The 9,192-nt window shown below is 37.0% G+C and overlaps 2 protein-coding genes across 2 annotated transcripts; one reads left to right on the top strand and one right to left on the bottom strand.

Annotated features, from left to right (window-relative positions):
• Positions 1-682: 682 nt before the first annotated feature.
• On the top strand, positions 683-5,938 carry LOC113028498 (immunoglobulin kappa light chain-like). Its single transcript, XM_026178819.2, has 6 exons — positions 683-867; positions 999-1,343; positions 1,470-1,814; positions 2,424-2,537; positions 3,590-3,657; positions 5,583-5,938. The coding sequence occupies exons 1-6, from the start codon at positions 825-827 to the stop codon at positions 5,727-5,729; spliced, it is 1,062 nt and encodes a 353-aa protein (XP_026034604.2). The 5' UTR covers positions 683-824; the 3' UTR covers positions 5,730-5,938.
• Positions 5,939-6,533: 595 nt separating this feature from the next.
• On the bottom strand, positions 6,534-9,192 carry LOC113028490 (uncharacterized). Its single transcript, XM_026178808.2, has 6 exons — positions 8,885-9,192; positions 8,288-8,617; positions 7,812-8,174; positions 7,592-7,726; positions 7,459-7,502; positions 6,534-7,379 (listed from the first exon to the last, which is right to left on the bottom strand). The coding sequence occupies exons 1-6, from the start codon at positions 8,925-8,927 to the stop codon at positions 7,245-7,247; spliced, it is 1,050 nt and encodes a 349-aa protein (XP_026034593.2). The 5' UTR covers positions 8,928-9,192; the 3' UTR covers positions 6,534-7,244.

Raw genomic sequence — 9,192 nt, forward strand, 5'->3', positions numbered from 1 at the left:
CTCACCCAAGGAGGCCCTGCCAGGGTTGATCAGGCCCTGGATGGTGTCACTGGTTTATGTGAATGTGTTATTTCCCTCAGTCTTTCTTCTGTTTAGTTTTCTACAGTTTATTTTCTCCTATCTATTCACTGCAACTGAGAATTAATACTTACCCCTTTAGCATTTATGGAGCCTCACTTCTTCAAAGGGATAGAAAAGGTGATAGAGAGAAGTAAGACAAACGGGACTAGATAGGAGAGAGCAGAGAGGAGAGCCGGAAAGTGGGCGCCCGATCTGGCTTCCCACACCTCCCCGCCAGATCGGGCTGCTGGAAAGTAAAAATCACTGTTATTTAGTGGTTGTTAAAATCTGTTCAGAATTTGATGATAATTTAACTCATGAATCATGACACACTGCTCTCCCCTTCATAAACTGCCTTTATAGGTTTAAAGTATTGGTACTAGCATTTGTATCAAAAATACCGGCTTTATGTTTACTTGGTATCAGATCATTACCAAAATATGCAGTATTGCACAGCACTACTGAAAACGTTGCAGTCAGGGTTAAACAACATTATGATGATCACTGTCACAATAAACAAAATCTAAGTTGCAACCTTATCATGTCACAACTGACAAAATAAAAGAAAACACTAGCTAATGGTACGTATGCGTCTAAGAGTAACTCAAAATGGATCATGGATTTGCTGAACCTTGGAGGAGTGCATTTTCTGTGTTTCAGCCAATCATGATGATTTCCACTTTGTACACTTTGATGATCTTGTGAGTAAACCTTCATTTGGGTAGGAAGGCACCAACCGTGCAACACAAGCGTGTTTCACCACAATGATTGGAGTACAGACTGCTTTGATTCTTTTTACTACAATAGGTAAGTACAAGATGATCTAGTGTTGTCTACACAGATTTTAACAGGTGCAGTATAATGTAAAGACAATAGTATTTAAGAGGGAAGATTTGTAATGTTTACTGGTTTTGTCTCTTTTTGTCTTGTTTCTTCAGCTCTGATTCAAAGCGCAGAGGCTGCCCACCAGATCCCTTTGATTAAAGTTGAAGTTGGTAAAAATGTTACTTTGCAGTGTCCGGTTACAGAGAAGGACGGCAAATTTGTTCACTGGTTTAAGCAATCCCCAGGATATATGATCCAGACAGTTGCTACAGGATCTTACACAAAACAAACACTGAGTGAAGAATTTAACAACGGTCGTTTCTCAGTATCAGAGGGGCAGACTCTGTATTTTCTTTCCATGAGAAATGTCCAAAAAGAGGATGAAGCAACATATTTCTGTCAGTATGGATCAGCTTATTCACAGACCTTTAATACAAGCGTCTACTTGGCTGTAAATGGTAAACTATGTGATATGTTCATTTCTTTCTACCTCACTTAGTAATCACAAATGCTTTGAGGAAACCTGGTATTATATTTTTAAATATTTTAATTCCATTATCACTGCTTTTTACTAAACAACCCAGGTCACAGTGAGCAGAAATCAGTTTACGTGAAACAAACTCCGGAGGCAGTGTCAGTCCACCCAGGCAGCTCCGTGACTCTCCAGTGTTCACTTTTCTCCAATAACAACGAGAACAGAAGCAAGTGCCCAGATGAACACAGAGTGTACTGGTTCAGAGCAGGATCAGGACAATCCCACGCCACGATTATTTACACTCACAGAAACTACAGTCAAAAACAAGAGGGACGGCGTTGTGTCCACAGTCTGTCCAAAACTATTCAGAACTCCTCTGATGCTGGGATCTACTACTGTGCAGTGGTCACATGTGGAGAGATCGTGTTTGGTGAAGGAACTCAAGTGGAGACAAGTATGTTTTAATGTCAGATCTTAAATCTCTTAAAATCATGACATTTTAGTCAATAACTGGGTAGATCTTAAATGTTTTCAAGGGAAATATAAATGCATTAAACTTCTTATATATCAGCAATATGGACATATACCAGGCCAACTCTAGTGTGATAAAATATATCATCATTGGCTGCATTTTTATTAGCTGTTCTAGTCTCTTTGGCTGGTAAATAACTACTGCATCATGTATTTAAACATTTTATAAAGAATAAATCATTTCCTATTTGTAATACTCACTCAATAAAATGTTCTCAAAAAATTGTTTTGCAGCCAAAAATATCTATTTTTTATGTTTTTACCTTTGGCTCAGTCTTAAAGTGTATATTTCTTTCTTTATTACTCTTCTTATATTTATTGCTCTCCTTTGCACTGAATGGAACTGGATCCTCGTCGTCTCGTCTCTCTATATACTGTTCTGTATGTTGCAGAGATAACAAGAAAGTTTACTTTGACTTTGATGTGAAAAGTATTTTGGGGTTCACTACTGAACATTTTTCAGCAAGTTTTATGTTATGATTTCTTCAAATCTGGCGTGAATAATCATAAATATCATGTGTGTCTTTTCCAGAAGCAAAACTTGACCCGGTTGTCCTTGCACTAGGTGTGTTATTGGCCTTTAGTGTGACTGTGAATATCATCTTTGTATTCTGCAAAAGTCAGAGAGGGTTTAAAAATGGCAAAGGTACGTGCATTTCATTACATTACTTGAGTAACTAAAAATGTTTCCATGGTGTTTTGTATGAATTTTCCTTCAATTTTTGGAACCAGATGCATTTTAACCTTGGAATTTGAATGATTTACGCTGTTGGAAAGTTTCTCCTCATGCATACCGCGGACTAAATACAGAGAACTGGTAAATGGGGACCAGTTAAGATATCCTTAACCTTTTTCTTTTCTTTTGCAGCCTAGTGAGCTGTAAGATTAACTACTGACTGTAGCCATGCAGTAAAACACAAAAAACTTGCATGCATCGTGTTGTAACAAGTATTTACAGTTCAGCTAGTGTTACAGAAAATGCATGAATATACTTTTATATGTGGTTTGAGTTTGCTGCCAGTGAATGTAGATTAGAAAGCAGTCTATTGTACTTATAGCAATGGTATTATTATATTCAATTGACAATTTTAATTTCAATGTGATCACTTCTACTTTATTATATATAACAGCATCAAACCTGGAGACACTTCTTTAGGTAATTCTTGGTATATTGAGTATCTGAAATTAATCTGCCCATGCTGAATAATCTATGTCTCCATGTGCACACAGCTTAGATGTCATGCACATTTAAATTAATATTTATTAAAAACAAATTTGTTGTCCTTTGCATTGTGACATCTTTTTAGATTACTGGATTTTTAGGTCTGCTTTTATTCTATTGCTATTTTAACCTTACAGTATATGATTTTATCTGATCTTATATACTGTCTTTGAATGCTGTGTAGACAATGTGCTTTATTTGATTGGATTTTAGTGTCATTTTTACTTTGGCTATATATTTTAATGTGTAGCACTCTGGTTGTCTGCCTTGAAATGTGAAATGTGATTTTACTGAACACACAATAAGTACAACTTTTATTTCAGTTCCATATTTAACTAGATACTTCACCTCTAAATGCAAGTTCAGGTGTCTGTACTTGAAATTAGATTTATTGTTAATATAAGGATGACATATTACAAAAGGAACACAAATCATATTCCCAACTTTGACTTTCTGAATCTTTTTGGTTTTCTCAGCAGGGACAAAGAATCCTTCTCACATTTCAGAAAATAACTTGTCAACTTTGGACCATTTAAATGTCGTGGTAAATATTCTACTTTTTCGCACATTACAATTCAACATTTTGTCTCTGAATTTTAATATGGCAGCGTTGACTTGAGCCCCAGATACATAGACCTAAAACCAGTTGGTGACCCTGTGGCAAACCACTGGTTGCTAGGGAAAATGTATATTCCCTGTCTGATTTGTGAGTCATTGCCGGAAGTTGTTGCCAAACACGAGGTGAAACTGGTCACAAAGAAAACCTCCTTGCAATAGAGATTGACAGACCACGTGATACTCGCGCATTGCATGCCGGGAACTCGTGGCAAAACAATCCAAGTACCGCCTCAAATGCAAGCATTTGCAGCACCGCAAAACGTTCATTCTCCGGTTCCAATACCTTCTTGCTTTTTTTTGTCCCCCAAAAAAGTTATGTACAAAACGAAGGAGAACAATGTCGGTCCGTACAAAGACAGACTTAATGAAAAGTCAAAGAAAAGATACGAGGAAAAAAAATCAAACGAGTGAAAGGTTTAGACCCGTACGAGCACACAGAGGGACAAAAGACGTTAGCGTGCTGCCCAACTTTCACCACGCTCATATTTATAATTATACGGTTCTTGGAGTGAGTGCATACACTCGTGAAGTTTAGTAACTTCAGGTCACTGCAACAAGCCCAGGTACAGTTTACCGACGGATGGGTGCAGGACCTTGAAATGCACCGTGTAGAACGAAAGACCATCGTACGTATCATAAGTTTACCAGTCTCACAAATTGTCGTCATAAATACACATTCGTTAACCGTTTATTAATAGGACCTTTAAGCTCAACGGTAATTAATTAGTAGTGGAAATAATTTCTAATAATAAATAATACAGAAATGTAGCAGCGACAATAATATTGTATGCTGTAATCGTACTGGGCAATTAGTGATACAAAAAACCTGTTTTATCCTGTGAATAAAAGTATATGGTTTTGTCAATGTACCATGGTAATAACAGAAGCCAAACGCAATATTGTGTCAGGACAATTCACTATTTATGCACAATAAACAAAAGAGCGACCATTTCTGTTCAGCGCCAGACTTGCTTGTAACCTATATCACCAATTATGTTAAGAAAAATGACGTATTAACTACTACAAAACTCTGACCTTTGTGGGAATGCTTGGAGCAGACTAACATGTGAGCTGGAGTGTTCTGGGACGTTATATTTGGTCTTTGAATGGCTGCAATCCAGGCCATCCGTCGCATCTTTGTTACTTCGGAAACATGGCTCGAACAATTTCTCTTCAACGACGTAATCCGATAACAACCGATCTCTTTACCCGTCGGCTTCCCGTGGCTGTCATGCGACCGGCTATTGCAGTTAATAATACAACAGCTTCTTGCCATTTTTTATGTTTCTTTGTATCGCTGTGTAATGTAATTTCAATTGAAAGCCTGCGTGCGCTAGTACCTCTTGCCACGAGTTCCCAGAATCCTTTGCGGTTTTACCCCTGAATGACGTCAAATTTTCAATCTCTATTGCTTTGGTCAGCACACAATTTGCATGAAAGTTGCGCTTTCTAAAGCATGTTGACTGCAACAATAAGGCAGTAATTTAGTAAGTAACCAAAGATGGCAACCAAAGCAATCACAAGGAGGTTTGTGGTGAGGCACTATAGCTTTGACACCACTTTTACCTCGCTGAACAGTCGGGGAAGTACCCTAGTGATCGAAGTTTGCCTTAGGTTCGCTGACTGGTCTCTCAGGCTGAGTGATGGAGGCCTTAGCTAAAGCGCAATAATTTTTTTCTCCTTTCTTCAATCATATGTCGTCTCATAATAATCACTGCATCATATTTAGTTAATTTTATCTGCCATAGTCAATGTAAATGTTTTCTTCAGCCAGGCTGACAAGTATGTTGACAGAAGCCTTGTTTTTGTTTTGTTTTACTAAAATAAAAACTACATAATTGTTATTCACAGGATGGTGAGTCAGACGCAGTAAACTATGTAGCACTGAATTTCTCCTCAAGAAATCGAGTGAAGAAGAACAAGATGAAAGAGTCACCACAGGAGTGTGTGTACTCTGCTGTGAGACCATATAATCACGCATTGTCTCAAACATCTTAGTAGGCAGAGCAGGATTTGCAAGGAAAAGACAGCCTATATTTCTTTATGGTGGTTATTTTTAATCAAATATTTGGTTGTTAATGTTTATTATATTTGAAGTTAATCCTACGACAAATTTCAGCATGTGAGTTGTTGAAAACATTACATTACACATTTTTATGCTGTTAATGCTGTGTTAGCTTATAATAAAGTGGCTTTTGTAAAATTAATTGTACAACCTAAAATGCATTCCTATAAATGGCTAAATACAACTTGACCTTACACTACAGCAGAAGTAATAACATCATTTCACTCAGCAACTCAGTACTATATCAGTATTGCATTTTTTTGTGTAACTGTGGACGATCAATGAAGTGATTGAGGTCTGTCATGTAGCAAGCATTAATGTGCATATCAACAACTGATGGCTGCGGCTGCTTCGTCATATTTTGGGTGAGCTGTTTTTGTGTTTCATGATGTTACATGGTTATAGTCCTTTTAGTGCCATCTACAGGCTGTAATGCTCCTGACCCGTAATATACTATATTAGAGTTAATTAAAATTCACACCTCACACTTCTGGCCAAATATAACATTAGTACAACCTTATCAAAAACAATTTGGAAAAAGTGACATTAACTTTTAACCTTTATTTTACCTACACACATACTATCAAAGCTTCCTATGTGTAGTTTAATGTTCTTATAGCAGCCAGATGATGCAAGAGACCTGTAAGTTTCGTTTCATTTGGTACATTTTCCTGTTCAGCCTGATGAATCAGCAACATAACTTGGTTTTGTACAATTAACAATAAAAACAACCAAAATACCAAACTGGGACTTTAATCACATGTTAAATTTGCCACTTGTAAGTCAGATGATTTCTAGGCAAAATAAATGTGACAAAAAGTATCAGAATGAGAACAGATGAAGAAAGACAAAGTGCTGCAACAAAAAACCTCATTATGATTGCTTTGGTTCCTAGCACAGTTGTCTCTAGTTTTTTCCATTTATCTGCAAACACTTGCTAGCTACTAGCCAAGTGACAGAAAAACTTGAAAAAGTGTGATACATACTGTAAATGGAGAAGTTTCACCTCTCAATGTAAAGGTTTTGCCTCAGAGCTGCAGCCAACATGTTGCAAAATCTCAATTTTTACTGTGAGCACAAATGGGAATTATTTTACCACAAACTGCCATCAACCCTCAGAAGGCACTTGCAACCGGTCTGTTACAACGGGTAGTACCCAGTGGATTGTTCATCGTCGACTATGACTGTCATTCATCCTAAATGAATGTCTTGTGGTTAGTGGTCACAAACCTCAATTACAAGTTTCAAAAAACCATGAAAATAATGAATCAAGATTTATAAGTGGGTTCACAATTACATTATTTTCTGGATGCAGTGACTTTGTATATTACAAAACACAAACATGGAGTGATGGATGCATCAAGGGCAATGATGAGTCGAGCCACATTCATAAGAACATTTACCTAAAACATTAATAATTAGCTGATGGCAATTACTTCCAGTGTCGGTTAATCCATTCCAAAAGCCTTGACGGCTGCATAGATCCTTTCTCGCTCCAGTGCTTTTGTATTTCTTTTTCTAGCACTGTCAGTTTTTATCGTTGTAAATATGACAGCAGAGTAAATGCATGTGTCCTTTTCTCTCTGGAGAAATGTGGGGGGAAATGAAACGGTCAGTGTTATAACAAAGAATAATTACTTATTTTTGATAAGTTTACCTTACCTTCACGTTTCTTTTTTCAATACTTTCTTGCAGGGAATTAGAAGCTAGAAAAGAATAAAAATAAATGAATCAAAATTAATATTAAATTAGTATTTGTGACAGTAATTGTGATATATGACATAAGTAATATTACCATTGCAGTCACACTTGTTATACTTGATGATGTAAATAAGAATACCAATTGCCATCACACTTATGACCAACACAGCACACAACAGAAGAATTGTATTGTCTTTCAATAAACCACCAAAGGTCCCCAAGCTGGTTTCTGACAGAAGAAAAAAAAATAATTAATCACATTTTTTTAACTTCTAATTAAGAGCAACAGTATCATCAGCATGTGTCAAACTCACCTCTAATATTGAGTTTTGTTCCATTCCCAAAAATAACTTCCCCACAAATGACCAGAGCACAATAATAAGTCTCAGTATCTGAGGAGGTGATGTTCTTAGAGAGTCGATACACACAGCTTTTTGAAGACGAGGTTGACTCAGGTTTCTTGTTACATTCATCGGATCCTTTACCATCAGTGTAAATGATGTTCGCCAAAGATTTATCTGATCCAGCACCAAACCAGTGGACACTGTGTTCATCAGGACAAGAACTGTTGCCAGAACTAGAGATGACCGAACACTGGAGAGTCACTGAGTCTCCTGGCTGAACTGGATCACTTCCTGCTGGCAACTGAACAACAGTGTAGTTTGACTGAGTGTTTTCTATAAAAAATGATAATAATATGGAACTTGAAAAAGGGCTGCAAAGGGTTAACGCATATAAAGAATGTAATGAAGGTTAAAACAAAACCAAAACAATGAAAAGACATCATTACCATTCAGAGACAAGTAGGTTGCATTCCAATGATCTTTACTCCAGGTGGAGGCTGCACAATGATAGAGTGCTTCATCTTCTCGGACAGTCGAAAAAATGGTCAGCATGCTCATTACTTGTGTGCTGTTTGCATCAAATCGTGACTGAGGAAAGCCTCGTTCAAATGTTGGCTTTTCAGTAGCTTTCATCAACGTTGTAATTAGTTTAAGGCTGCCACCAATGTTCTGTTTGTACCACTTGACTCGTGTGTTACTATACTCCAAATCAGGGAACCAACATGTGAAGGTCACTGAGTTGCCAAGTTGACATTTAGTCACTGAGAGTAGAGCAGCTGTAGGAAAGCACAACAGATATGTAGATTATATAAATGCAATTAGATAAGAATCATAATATTGTAGATTTGGGAAAGAAAAATAGAAGAAAAAAAATCTGTACATGCATATACATCATCAGTCTTATGAAACAGCATATCCAGAGGCAAAGCGTAAATGCATTACTTGCAACTGGAAGGCAAATTGAATTATTTTGCTACAAAAAATGACAATTGGGTAAAACCTCCACAAAACGCTAAAATGGGACATAGGTAGATTGCACTTACATCCTTGACGAAGCAGAGTCAGTATAATCCATAAATGCAACATCTTGATGCTTTTTGTGATGTGGGCTTTGGTTTTTAAGTGAGTGATGCAAGATTGATGTGATAGTCCCGACTGTCAAAAGAAGCCACTTGGTAGCTGCTTTCATTTCCTGCATTGTGCAACATGCCTTTGGAGGTTTTTGTGGTTTGCTCAAACAGGTCAAACTTCAGCATAAATATTTTAATAATCTAATATGTTCATAAACATATATGGCATAATAATAATTATGTAAACAGAGAATATAGCTTAAGTGAAAAAGCTGAGGTGA

Source organism: Astatotilapia calliptera, chromosome 2 (assembly GCF_964374335.1).
Source record: "Astatotilapia calliptera chromosome 2, fAstCal68.1, whole genome shotgun sequence".
NCBI lineage: Eukaryota > Metazoa > Chordata > Actinopteri > Cichliformes > Cichlidae > Astatotilapia > Astatotilapia calliptera.

What these genes read in the sequence shown, in the direction of transcription:
- LOC113028498 (XM_026178819.2), top strand. Translation starts at nt 825, where the DNA reads ATGATTGGAGTACAGACTGCTTTGATTCTTTTTACTACAATAG. An exon ending in AGGAACTCAAGTGGAGACAA is followed by an intron (nt 1,815 to 2,423) that starts GTATGTTTTAAT and finishes TGTCTTTTCCAG; the next exon opens with AAGCAAAACTTGACCCGGTT. An exon ending in AGGGTTTAAAAATGGCAAAG is followed by an intron (nt 2,538 to 3,589) that starts GTACGTGCATTT and finishes TGGTTTTCTCAG; the next exon opens with CAGGGACAAAGAATCCTTCT.
- LOC113028490 (XM_026178808.2), bottom strand. Translation starts at nt 8,927, where the DNA reads ATGTTGCATTTATGGATTATACTGACTCTGCTTCGTCAAGGAT. An exon ending in AACCTACTTGTCTCTGAATG is followed by an intron (nt 8,175 to 8,287) that starts GTAATGATGTCT and finishes CATTTTTTATAG; the next exon opens with AAAACACTCAGTCAAACTAC. An exon ending in AACAAAACTCAATATTAGAG is followed by an intron (nt 7,727 to 7,811) that starts GTGAGTTTGACA and finishes TTCTTCTGTCAG; the next exon opens with AAACCAGCTTGGGGACCTTT.